The 13,889-nt window shown below is 43.9% G+C and overlaps 2 protein-coding genes across 3 annotated transcripts in view; one reads left to right on the forward strand and one right to left on the reverse strand.

Annotated features, from left to right (window-relative positions):
* LOC119649978 (catalase) overlaps window positions 1-10,763 on the reverse strand; it is a 61,859-nt gene extending 51,096 nt beyond the window's left edge. The window contains exon 1 of one of the 2 annotated variants that reach the window (XM_038052418.1): window positions 10,647-10,763. In XM_038052418.1, coding sequence (XP_037908346.1) covers window positions 10,647-10,748 — 102 coding nt within the window. In that variant the 5' untranslated portion in view covers window positions 10,749-10,763. Of the gene's footprint in view, window positions 1-857; window positions 1,087-10,646 lie in introns of those variants that run through there. The other variant, XM_038052419.1, reaches the window with a different exon arrangement.
* Window positions 10,303-12,298, forward strand: LOC119649979 (acylglycerol kinase, mitochondrial). The gene is made up of 3 exons (XM_038052421.1): window positions 10,303-10,576; window positions 10,992-11,130; window positions 11,194-12,298. The coding sequence occupies exons 1-3, from the start codon at window positions 10,470-10,472 to the stop codon at window positions 12,256-12,258; spliced, it is 1,311 nt and encodes a 436-aa protein (XP_037908349.1). The 5' UTR covers window positions 10,303-10,469; the 3' UTR covers window positions 12,259-12,298.
* The last annotated feature ends 1,591 nt before the right edge of the window (window positions 12,299-13,889 follow it).

A 13,889-nucleotide genomic window follows, 5' to 3' on the forward strand; every position in this document is an offset into this window, starting at 1 on the left:
ACACCAGATTCAGCGATTCCAATGAGCCGATCGTTCTAACCAGAAAAACCAGTACCAGCAATGCGTAAAAGCTGGAAATGTTAGATGCACTTTTGCAGAATCAGTTTCAGTTCAACTCTATTGTTCCATGTTAATCCCAATGTTGCGCAATAAGTCATTTGATCATTATCCCATGCATAATTATTGCAACACAATCAAAAGCTGTTGTAATTGCACTGGCCGTGCATCAGTAATTAACGACAAGCCCACTGCCCGCAGACAGGTAACATTCTACAACGATTGCATTATGCATATTCCAAATAGATGATCTAACATTGGTAAGCAATGTGCAAATTTCCATTCCATGACTGCTCAATTTCTAAATTCTAAAACACTTAGTGGTATCAGTTGGTAAACAAATGTAGCGAATATGCCCAAACGCTCATACATAAAAAACCAAACTTGATTATACAAACGAAATGGGGGCCTTAAGCCAGGTCAACCCAATACACCCATTATCAACATTTGAATTATTTTTGGGGAGATTGCGATAAGGAAGTGCCAATCAGGACGACGGATTCCGCCGGAGGGGGCACAATCTGCAAAGCTAGAGGCACGGTCGGCTTGATGACCTGACCAAATTCAACCAGTGATTGATATACAGCTCGACTTTTGATAAGTTTATTGCCGCATCGAATTGTAATCAGCGCAAAAGCGCAAAGGTCGAGTAGTTTGAACTGAGAATCGCAAGTAACGTCGCAAAGTGCGTGGAGCGAAGTGCGCCGCCAGATATTCAGAATGTGCATATGCGAGCGCTATTTCACCAACATTTCTCCCCATTTCTCAATTTAGAAAAGATACTGCGATTCACTACGTACCTTCGTGGTTTTCTTGTAGTTTTCCAATTGGTTATCTGATGGGGTTCGCGACATTTTGTTCACAGTCTTTGATAAAAGCACTTGGGAGAAATATTACAAAAAACAACTTTTAATTGCACCCGGCCCACTATATCACAACAAACACAACACTGCGGATTCCGTTTAAGACAGAAAATGTAGCAAACCAGCTCGAACTCGCGGTAAGCACGGACAAATCCCTAGCCGGGCGGCGACTCTTGTTTTTATACGCGAGCTGTCGTCACGCAGATAATCATGGCAGTGGCTGTCAGCGAAATATTGACAGTGGACGGCGAGGGAAATGTCAAAAATGTTACCGGGATCCAACGACTTTGGGAGCGGCGATTTCCAGGTATCTGATTGGATATGTTTGCTTTCAATGAGGGCCGAAGTTTGGCATATAAATTGTAGGGAAATAATCATTCTTCCATATTTTCTGCTTTATCGTGAGAAAGGAATCACGTAAAATTGCCTTTGAGGGGTTTTTGCGAAAAGGGGGGATAACATTTTTTTTATTGCAAAAATGGATGGAGTCGCGGCAAACAATCAACAAGTGGCGGAAAGTGTTTATTTTCATGTATGCATGCAACAAAATATAATATATACGGTAGGGTTTTGCCTAGGCAATTTGACCTTAGGGTCTTTGTGTCAAACAAAACCTGAAGGGAGTGTAACATTTTGTTGTCGGAATATGGTAATGTACGGTATCACATGAAAGGGCTCACTTAGCACTTTCCGGGCTCAAAATGTGTGGTCCAAAAAGTGGAACCCGTCTCCCATTCAACCCAAAAATCTGAAAAAATCGGAATGCTACATCTGAATTGAATATAAGCCTCAAAACATCCCCAAGCAAACAATAGATTTTAAGGTTTCGTGTGAAACAAAACCTCACTAGAGTCAATTCAATATCTGTCTATCGCATATGATTAATTCAGAAACTGCCGAAGTTATTGTCACGAAATTTGGTGGAACATGTGGCCTGTGAATGCCTACTATTCTCTGTTGAGTTTAAGGGACTGGGCTGGGTATAAATTTTTTTTAACAGAAATTGTCATGTAGCGTATTGAATGAAAGGCATTGATTAATAATTTCCGAAACTTGTCTTATTTCAGATATTGAGTGAAATATAGGGGTGTGAGTGCTCAAAATGTATGCCCCGAAAAATGTGATAAACCTCATTCTCAGAACTTATTCAACCGAAAACCAGAAAAAAGTCACAATGATGCATATACAAAATTTTGGTCTCGAAATATACCCCATTCCGATACCTGCTCAAATAAAGCTAATATATTACCATATTTTAGAAATTTACCTGAAAACCTCCCTCAAAATCATCCCAGAAGTATATATTTGAAACCGTTATAAATAATACAGGGTGCGGCAGCATAACTTCCTTTTTTCAAAATTCAATAAAAACTATTGTATGCATCGGAAAATATTTATTTATTTTTTATAATGTAGGTACATGTCTAAAGTTTTTATTTACATTGTTTTGAAGATCAAATCTGTTAGGTGACGTCCTCCATTCTCCATACATTGCGTAAACCGATTTCTGGCGTTTGTCATGACTCTTGTTAGCATAGCAGGTGTTATGTTGGCAATTTCTTCTTGGATGTTGGTCTTCAAATCTTGTAGGCTTCTTGGACGGTTCACATAAACACGGGATTTCAAAAAACCCCATAAAAAAAAATCACAAGGGGACAGATCGGGAGAGCGTGCCGGCCATTCCAAATCGCCTCTAATTGAGATAAGGCGCTCTGGAAAGTGTTCCCTCAAAACAGCCATCGATGCTCTTGAAGTGTGTGCTGTTGCACCGTCTTGTTGGAACCAAGTGTCCTCCAAATCCAAATTTTCTAGTCGTGGGAAAAAAAATTCTGTAGCATGTTTACATACCGGTCCGAATTCACTGTAACCTCATTTTCCTCAAAAAACCAGGGACCAATAATTCCAGCTGAGCAAATTGCACACCACACTGTGACTTTGGGTGAATGCAAAGGCTTTTGATGCCATTCTCGAGGGTTGGTGTCAGCCCAGTAGCGCATGTTTTGTTTGTTAACCGACCCACACAAATCAAAATGGGCTTCATCGCTAAAAAAAACAATAGCACCCTTGGGAACGACATCAAGAAGAAGCTCACATGCGTTCATCCGAGAATTGAAGTCACGTTCTGAAAGTTCCTGCACTATCGCCATCTTATAGGGATGAAAATGAAGATCATCACGAAGAATTCTTCTCACAGAACGATCGGATAGTCGAAGGGCAGATGCGTGTTTGCGCGCAGAACGCCGTGGCGATCGCAACATTGACGCTCTCACTGCTTCAATGTTCTCAGGTGATATAACGGGCCGAGGGACTGCAGTTCTTCCTTTTGTCGCACTTGCAGTTTGTCTGAATGTAGTGACCCATGTAACAATTGATTTCGGATCACTATCTCGTTGGCATGGTGCTCGCGGCTCGAATAACAACACCATCTAGAATCCCCTCTGAAAATCAGGTGAGAGATAACACTGAAGCCGTTCACAGCCCTCCGTAACACCTATCAGGGGAAATGAAAGAAACAATAACCGCAGTCAACCCAGATTCTGGAGATCGCCTGAAGAATCATGCCAGTCTCCATGTATTCCTCGGAGATCTTCGTTCTTAACGAGAAAAATTGCGAACCGTTGACCGCGTTCGAGAGAAGAATCCTCCGAAGAATTTTTGGCCCCCTACATGAGGATGGACGATTCCGTAGCCTACACAATGACGAAATCTATGAACGATACCATGACCGTCCGGTTATGGATAAAATCCGGCTCAATAGGTTACGGTGGGGGGCCACTTAATCCGTATGGATAAGGATGATCCTACCCGGAAAGTCTATAATGGAATATCTATGGTAGAAAAAGAAGACAAAGCAGACCCTGCCTAAGATGGAGCGATGGCGTAGGTCAGGACGCCAGACAGCTTTTAGGGATATCGAATTGGTGGCCCTTGGCGCAAAACCGGAATGTCTGGAGTTCCTTATTAAGGCAGGCCTAGACCGGATACCGGTTGTTGATGATGATGAGATACCCCGGAGGAGCCCGCAACACACCCTGCCGCTAGTTGAACTGAATGCACCATCCACGTACCGGCAAGCCCCAACATCATTAGTTCAACTCAGGACGTGGAAGGCCTTGAGACGAAAATTTGACATATTTTTGAGAGTGAGCATTTATAAAAAATATTCAACCTAAGCAAACTGGAGAACCTCACTCACAGTTTAAGCAAATGTGTCTGACCGGTTGGCCAAATAATTTTTTACTCCATCATCGCCCGCATGAACAGTTAAAACTGATAGACCAACTGCGTCCCACCCACGTTACGGCTGCCGTGAGTTCTTTCAGATGGCATAGCCCGCAATGGAGTTTCTCAATGTGTGATCTTTCCCCTGTCTCTCCCACCTTCGATTCGGCACCTACAAGGGTATCTAGCACGTACGCCGATGAAGTTCTTCACTAGTCACTATTATCCCAACCACCCCGATGATATGACGCTGGCAAATGCTGACGAAGACTTGAAGCTTTCGATTAATAGTGTGGTCAAAGTGACCACTCTCATATAGCAACACAGAAAGAACGTTGGCGCGGAACAGCCTCAACTTTATGTTGGCGTTGCAATAGTTATATTTCTAAACTTTGGAGAGAGCACAGAACTTTATCAAAATCGGTTTACTGTCTGTCTGTCTGTCCGTCACACGCATTTTTCTCGGAGACGATTACAGCGATTGACACCAAATTTGGTAGAAAGGTGGGAACTGTGAACACTCACGCATATAGTGAGTTACATCCATTTACGTCGAATTTAAGGGGGGGGGGGGGGGGGCATGCAAAAAGGGGGTGTACATTTTTTTTATCAAATATGGTCATGTGGGCTATCAAATTAAAGGGCTCGATTAGTACTTTCCAGAGCTGGTCCTAGTTTTGCCATTTGCTGGATAGGTGGAGAGTGCCGGGGGTTGAAAGTGATCATTTCTTTAACGGACCCATTCTCAGAAACCACTGAACCGAAAAATCTGAAAAAAGTCAAGAGGCTGCCACTCTATGGTGCCTAGGTTCCAAAATATCCTCAATACCGATACCTGTCCAAATAAAGTTAATAATAGTATATTACTATAATCTTTCCTGATTTTGCAGTCAACTACTATAACCCTCGTTAAGTACATCCACCACGAATGTAGGGTATAATATAGGAGCCTGATCTTACCAAATTTGGTGTAAATGGTGTAAATTATTAACAAAGTTATGATTGGTCAAAGCTACCCCTTCTGTGCAAATTCAAGACTTTGAATGTCAACATCACTTGAAGGTGATATTCTCACATAATATATGCATATATTACGTGCTACATACTAATGGGCCAAATGCACACTCAAATCTCTTTATAAAAGAAATACACACATTCATACCTGATGCGTCTAGCTTCCGGTTTCCCGACTTGTTTGTATCTGTTTTTGGTAAACTTCTTCATATTTGCTAACAATGTTGAACTCCTAGTGTGAAGCGTATGGAATTAGGAGTTATTTGTTTAAATAGCCGCTGACGCAGTTGAATTTTAAATTATTATGTAAGTGCAAATGCCACGTACTCAAAATTTCTCACAAAGGAAAACACAAAACCTTTTATACCGGATGCGTCCAACTTCTGGTTTCCCGACTTGTTTATATAGTATATTTCTGTAGACTATTATTATATCTAGAATAGAGCACTGGGTTACGGAAGGCCGCGGTTCAAATCTCGCTGGTGGCAGTGGGATTTGTATTGTGACTTGACATCGGATGCCAGTCGACTCAGCTGTGAATGAGTACCTGAGTCAAATCAGGCTAATAATCTCGGGCGAGCGCAATGCTGACCCATTGCCTCCTACAGTGTACCGTAGTGTACCGTTACGGTCTTGAATGAAGTGCTCTAAAACACTTCAAGGCCTGATCCAATATGGATTGTTGCGCCAACGATTATTTTTCGAGTTCGAGATGCCGGATTTTACCTAATACTAGCACTAAGTGCCAAGCATTTAGGCTCGGACGAAGTACGAAATACTAAAGGGGCACTGGTGGTGGTGGCCGGTGGTAGATCAGTGGGAAAATCCGTCGAGTACTCCCCGTATCATCGAGCACGTATGCAAAATGGTCTACTTCTGTTTCAACCAGACTGTGCGAAAGTCCCAGGATATCAAGGGAAGCCGTGAGGGATTTAGGTATAATACCTGTAGCTGACAATATTATGGAAACTACAACCACCCGCTCGAGACGCCAAATTTCTTTGATTTCCCGAGCAAATGGCTCATAGTTCACCTTCTTCTCCACGTATTTCCGTTCAATGTTGCGATTATGGGGGATAGCAGCATCAATAATATACGCGGAGCGACCCGTCTTGTCAACTAACAGTACGTCAGGCTTGTTGTGTAGAGTGTGGCGATTAGTCAGAATTTGCCGGTCCCAATACATGCTGTATGCAGAACTATCAAGTACTGCTTGGGGCTGATATCGCTAAACCGGGCATGTTCCCATGATCAGCCCATGCTTGTATGCAAGGTTTTGATGGATAACCTTACATACAGCATTATGCCTGGTAATGTATTGCACCGGTGCCATAAGTGTACAGCCAGAAATGAGATGGTCCAACGTCCCTAACGCCAAACCACATATTCTGCACTGGCCGTTCTCCACCCATTCTTTCATGATGAGCTTTTTGTAAGCTCGGGTGGCGACCACGCCGTTCTGAATGGCACACATGAACCCCTCCGCCTCAGCAAAGAGCTCCCCAGCACACAGCCATCTGTTCGACAAATGCAAATCGGCAAATGGCTACCAAAGACAATTCACGTGTTTACCGTGCATTGCCTTCGACTTCCATTCATCGATCCGCTCTTGGTCCGACTTCACCCCACCCAGAGAATTGAAAGATCGATCCTTCAAGTTAAGTGGAGTCAGCCCACAGTCTGCCTTACAGACAGCCGCATGCAAGGGACTCGCCTGCTCTTTACTGTAAAAATAAGCGCGCAGCGAGTCGACTTGGCGATGATGTTGTGCCGCCACGTCAACCACGCCCCTACCTCCAATGTCACGAGGCAGGTTCATCCGCTCCACGGCAGGCTTTGGGTGATGCATTCGGAATTTGAACATAGTTGTCCGTATCCGCCGCTGGACGTTTTCCACATCGGTCTTCGTCCACGGCAATATTCCGATTGCATAAGCCAGTGAAGGGATAGCGAATACATTCAACGCGCTTATTTTATTCTTCCCCGAGAGATACGATTTCAGCACCAGCTTTACACGTCGCAGGAAATCGGACAGCAGAGCATCCTTCAGTACACCAACTCGAGCATGTTCCTTGCAGAATTCCTAGGTACTTGTAGAAGTCTGTCTCGGTCATAGCTTCGATGTAAAGGTCACCAATGCTATGTCCGGCATGCGGCTCGTGATGACCTTTGCGGATGGCTTAGATTCGGCACTTGTCTAATCCAAACTCCATCCGAATATCACGGCTGAACATGTCTATTATTCGCAACAGACTTCTAAGATGGTTGTCAGTACCACCATACAGCTTGATGTCATCTAAGTACATTAAGTGTGTCAGTTCGCACTTAGCACGTAGGCCATACTTTATTGCAAAACCATGCCCTCTAGCATCATTCAGTAGCCATGAAAGGGGGTTCAGTGCCATATAAAACCAAAGGAGACTCAACGAATCCCCCTGGAGGATGCCCCTCCGTATACGGACGGCCCCTGAGGTATTAGCACCCTCAGATGTACACACTGATAAGGTGGTATGCCACCCTTCCATGACTGTCGCCAAAAACTTTATTAGTTTCGGATCAATGCGATACATATGTAGGATATCGATTAGCCAGGTATGCGGAACACTGTCGAAAGCCTTGGCATAATCGATATAGCAACTGAAGAGGTTTCTCTGGCCTCTAGTTGCTTATCCTACAACTACCGAGTCGATAATGAGTTGCTCTTTGCAACCTCTTGACCCAACTCGGCAGCCCTTCTGCTCCTCGGACAGAGTGTTGTTGGTCTCGAGGTGCGCATTGATCCTTCCACTAATAATGGACGTGATGAATTTGTAGAGGGTTGGTAAGCAAGTGATCGGTCTTGTATCTGCTGGGTCCTGCACAGTGTCCTTCTTAGGGATAAGGTAGGTAATCCTCGCAGTGAGGAAGAGTAGAAATTCCTCCGGCCGACTGATGACCTCATTTATACTGTGTGCCAACCGACTGTGTGCGCTGGTAAATTTCTTACAACAGAAATTCTGCACCCGATCCAGACCTGGACCCCTCCAGTTCTTCGAGTTGTTTATGGCTCGTCGAACTTCCTCTTCGGTAACATCCGCAAAATTCATATCAGGGGTATTGACATGGCGGGTGCCTTCGGCGATGATCAACTCAGCATGCTGGGCGGGTAACCCGCAAAGTCCACCCCAATACTCTTTCGCTTCCGTTACCGAAAACTGCACTGTCTGGGCGCTCTGTTGGGATTCGTTGAGAGATCTGAAAAAGCTCCGCTGGTTCCTCGCGTATGTTGCATTCTGGACACGTCTGGAATAACTTTCGCCATACCGTCGTAACCGACTGCATATGACAGAAAGTTTCTGTTTTAGTGTGTCCAGAATTTCAACAACGGGTGTCTCACAAGGGATGGCATAGTTCCGGTAAACCCTCTGCACTTTATTTCTCACCCGTCGGCTGGCACTGCCAGTGCTGATCTGAATCAGTCTAGCAATGTCCTGCCTTAGTGAGTCCCGCCGACGTTCGAGACGAATTTTCCATGGTGGATCTCTTTTGTCACTCAAACCAATAACACGAAAGCGAATCTTCTGACCATGCAATCTGATAGCCGCAACTGCACTACAATATACAAGTGATTGTAGTTGCAGCAGCGACATATCAGCACACAGTCGGGATGCAATCTCAACATTGATTTGAGATAGAATTCCCGGAGTTGCTGGAAATGCATAGAGCCTGGGAATACCTGGTCTATATAAAGGATCCATATCCGAGAATTCTATACCCGCTCTTTGGAATTCGTCCCGAACCTCAGCGGAAATCTCAGCTGGACGGTGGAGAAGAGTGCTTCGGCGAGTACTGAAACTGTTACCTGCAGTGCGGCATGGTGTTGTTGATGCCGTTTTTATTGTTGCGAAGAAAATCGAGCTCAACCGAGAGAAGGATCAAATGACAAGGAGTTATTTGAATTAACAAGTCCTTTCCCGTTGATGAAAAGCATTTGCTGACTTGAAGGCTCCGCAAGACAGGAAAACGGAGGGGCGCTAGCCTGAACTAATGTGTAAAACAGTTCCAGACTAGTTCTTTGATGATGGGGAGGTGCGAACCATTGCGGGAGTCAAACAATCTGTGTGTAAACTCATTCATCTACCGACGGAAAAACAGACATCTGACCTTCGAACTGGCAATTGCATTACCGATACATTCACCTCCGCCGAACACCGGCACACGATAGCAGCGGTGTACGGTATTGCGCTATCCTGCATGAGAACAAAGCTTTCACCGATGAGTCCCACGAAAGGCATTATATGTACCTCCAAGATCTCTTCGTGGTAACGTTGCGCAGTAAACCCATGCACTTTTTGTCGTCGATCTGTTTTTGCTTTTCACGTCATACCTCCCCAAAATATTCAGGATAAGGTGCTCTGGGATGCAACACTGCGTAAATTACTCTCAATGCCTTCGGTATACACGTTCCCGACCGTCATTCCCATGCGAACGCATCCTGAATTCATATGAGGATAAGTCTACCGCCGTTTGCTCCATTGTCCGATTTGCATATTCAAGAGTGAACTGAAGGCAATCTGTTTGCAGGCTTGTGTGCTGTTCCATTCAGCTAAACGTTTTCAAACCCTACACCGACCGATATTAATAACAATAACAATTGGCGCAAAAATTCATATTGGATCAGGACTTCAAAGTATGTTCGAGCACTTCATTCAAGACCGACCGATATTGATTCCCCAAATTCTTGTGTGTTGTGCCAGTTAAGGTGGATTCAGGTGCTGATTTCTCAATGAAGTACTTATAACATAACGATCACCCTGCTTAAATGTATCGTATTTTCGTCCATCATCTTGTATAGTTTCTATTGTCTATTGATGTCCACATGCCTATACAACTCCTATTACCCCTTTTCTGAACACTTATGTATTTCTTATCATGGCCGGATTTCAATGTTGCTCACTGTATTAGTATTGTCAGCACAGATCCAATAAAAAATATTCACATCTGAAGTTAAAAAGCTCCCATGTGTACTATAACCATTTCAGTCTCTAGCGCAGCCAAGACGAATTTCTTTTTACATGTTTCCTTCTTTAAAATCGAAAAATCGAATTGGAATCTGTATCTAGAGAATTCCTCTGCTGGAAAACGACACTCGATTCCCTGAACATGTTCCACAACTTCCACCATGTGACAGTTGACACTGGCAATTGAGCCGGTTGTCACTTACAGGGGTTTCAAGTGTTCGAAGTTTATTGTATTTATCAAGAAATATTCTGAAATACTATATCGACAAAATCTCCTTATGTGAGCAGTTGAATCTATTTTACTTCCCCGGAAATGGCGGTTTTAAAATTCCTCAAAGGTGTTCGCAATCATTGGAAGAAATCGCTTTTTGCTGCAAGCGCCCTGGCATATGGAGCTTCCTATGCCAACGAAAAATATGAGTGAGTACCGCGGATTTGGTATCATAAAACGGGAAAGGCGATTATATTCAAGGATCTTTAATCTACTTACTTCATCCAGGCATTTGCAAAAACTTCTTTTCATGCATTTTATGTAACTTGAAGTCACTTTGAAACTGAACACTGTAAACGATTTGACGAGGAACTTTGACATAATTTATTATTAAAATATATATTTACTCCCCGCAACGAATCATTTCTGGGAGTTCAAACCTGTACCATTATGTTTGTCATTATTTCGACATTTCAATTCAGAGCCTGCTTTTCCGGTGATTGTGAATGTAAAATGACCGTAAAGGTCGCAAGTAGTACCCTTGAATCCGATGCAATTAATTGACCCCACTGTTCCCCAGCTAAAAACATACATTTTGATGTCTATTTTGCTCATTTTCTCCAGAATTAATCAACTCATGCGGCAATATTGTGAAGAAGCAGCGAAATACGGAGATGTTATAGTTGACGACGTGACAGTTCCACCAAAACGAATTTTGGTCATCCTAAATCCCGCGGCGAATAAAAAATCAGCGGAGAAGCCTGTAAGAATCACCTGTTCCCCATAATACATATTAATTTTGCACATCCCTTGATTATCGTTTCAGTTTCAAAAATATTGTGAGCCCGTTCTGCACTTGGCTGGGTTCCTTGTCGATATCGTTAAAACCGATTCCGAAGGTCACGCTCTTCGCTATGTGGAAGAACTAAAACAACTGCCGGACGCAATCCTAGTGGCCGGTGGCGACGGCACACTTTCAGAAACAGTGACTGGTTTACTGAGAAGATCGAAAAGAGAGAAATGTCCAGTAGGCGTACTGCCGGTGGGTCGCACAAATTCAGTAGCTACGAAAATCTACAATCTCAAACCAAATTCAAGTGGGTTGGAAGAAGTGCGTGGCATGGTCCATTCAGCAATTTCCGTGGTTCGAGGGAGGACTGCGAAAAAGGATATCATGGAAATTCAGGTGATGCCTGACGAGGAGAGCGAACCACCACCGAAGCCGATATTTGCGGTTGGGTCTTTTCAGTGGGGCGCGTTCCGAGATGCACATTCTCTTCAGGACAAGTATTGGTATCTTGGACCTTTCCGAGACTACGCAGCTTCCCTCTTCAATGCATTTAGTGACAAACTCACATGGAACTGCACGGCGCAAATAAACTACACACCTCCGTGTCCGGGGTGCAAAAACTGTTACATCAAGGAACCAGAACCGCAACAGATTTCTACCGGTCGTTGGTGGTCGCGGTTTATTCCCCGCTTCAGTCTGAATCAGGCTCGCGCACAACAGGTGCCTGAATATTCGAAAGTTATGAATGAAAACTGCACAAAAGTGACATCGAGCGAAGTAAATCCATCAGAGTTGGTGCTTAGCGTTGACTCTGGGGAAGGAGAATCCCAAGCCACTGATGCTTTACCGCACAGCTTGAAAATCAATGTAGGCGACAACGTGCAAGGTGCCTTCGATTTTATCGGAAAAAGTTGGAGTCGAATTCGGACGCACGAAGTCGATGTTAAAAATAGAATTTTAGCGAGAACTGTCGAATTGATTCCTGCGCAGGTTAGTACAGAGGAGAAGGAGATTTTTTACTCCATTGATAATGAACCGTATGAGGTTCGACCTGTGAAAATTAGTTTAGTTCCAAAAGCTATAGATATGTATACTTTGTAGTGAAGATTTAATAAAAGCTGGGCGCGTTGTTGGAGAAAAATCCTACTTTTTAATTGTGTCTAGGGTCACATCTGAACGTACGAAAAATGTCGTAAATTGTAAAGTTGACATTGAATGCATGCAAATATGGTTTATTGCTGGAGATGGAAACCTTCCAGGGATGGGGGTCATTGGAAGCAATGAAAGCAGCCATTGCCTGATTAAATAAAATATAGAGGCAGAACAAAGCAGTAACTACGTCATTTGCAAGTTATCTACACAAGGGTCACTAAGGCCGAAAAATGAGCAACCTGGAGTACATTTTTTGTATATATCGGTAATTAGCTAGTTTTTTGTTGTTGTTGTGAGGCCGACCGTTTTCCTTCCCCTCCGCTCTTTGCGTTGCTGATCTTTGTGACTTCTTAACTTCCGCTCAGTATTCCTACGGATAGAATACCGGCAAGTCCCTCGATAAGTGCCGAAACCGTATGAGTGCCGCTGTTTTGGCGTAAGAGCCCGGCAGCATGGTTCCTCCAGCTCGAAGCCTAACTCTGCGCTGGTCGGGCTAGACGAGAGACAATTGAGCTTGTCTCTGACGTTCTCCAGGACTGCTCTTACAAGAGACTAAAGGAATAGTTCATAAAGTGCTTGCCTGTAAGTAAGACGGCTAAACTTTGCCGCTTACTGGCAGAGCTAGCGCTAGGTGACCGTGCGTTGGGTGTGACAAAGTCGGCACCGAGCTGTTACAGTCTTTGTGGCTGCAGAGGTTCCCGAGCACGCAGGTCTTCCTGGTATATACGGTTCCGCGCCACCGCGGACAAAATTTATAAGGTCCACGTGTGACGCGTGGCTGGCAAAGTGTCTCGCGACACATCAAGCCAGATGGCTGAGCTGCAGCAGATGGTGGTAACATTAACAGCTACCGTTTCTGAGTTAACAGGGGCCGTAGATGTTTTGCATGCGGGAAGTAGGACTAAATCAAGGTCTAGATCTGCCTTCCCAAATGGGCATGCTATTAGCATCGTAGGTTCGCCGATAAGACTGCGAAATGTACCAGCTCCTGCAATTTCTCACTAAAGAAACTAGACCGGCCGGGAGCTCCAGCAACTGCTACCCGAAATGCAGTACCACGTCCCCTCACACTTTACTATCCCTTAAGGGGGTGATCCCGTGTGAACGGCGTTTTTTTCGGCTTTTTTTAGAAATTTTTTGTGCAGAACTGGATCAAGATACAAATACGAATTTTTCATTAATATCTGTCCAGCCCGATCGCTTAGTTCGTTATTGAAATACAGAGCAATTCTCCATCTCCAAAAAAGGTGTTTTTCTGCTGCCAAGCTAGAGGGCGCTGCGATCATCTTAAAGAAAAAAAATAAACGGCATTTTAATCTTCAGACTTAACTACGGTCCGCAAACCAAGATTATTAAAAAATATTAAAAGCTAAATTTTTGATGCCTTGTTAAACTTTTTTTGTGAATTTTGGTGTTTTTTTTCACGGCTTCTTCAATGAATAAAAAAAACTACTGAATGAATCGCAATTATCCTAGTTTGCGGACACTAGAAATATGTTCTGAACAAGTCGTGAAAATTTCAAAGAATTTCGTTGGATAGATTTTGGGCTATGGTGGCAGCGCCGATTTCCAACATGCGG

Source organism: Hermetia illucens, chromosome 2 (genome assembly GCF_905115235.1).
Source record: "Hermetia illucens chromosome 2, iHerIll2.2.curated.20191125, whole genome shotgun sequence".
In the NCBI taxonomy this organism is placed as follows: domain Eukaryota; kingdom Metazoa; phylum Arthropoda; class Insecta; order Diptera; family Stratiomyidae; genus Hermetia; species Hermetia illucens.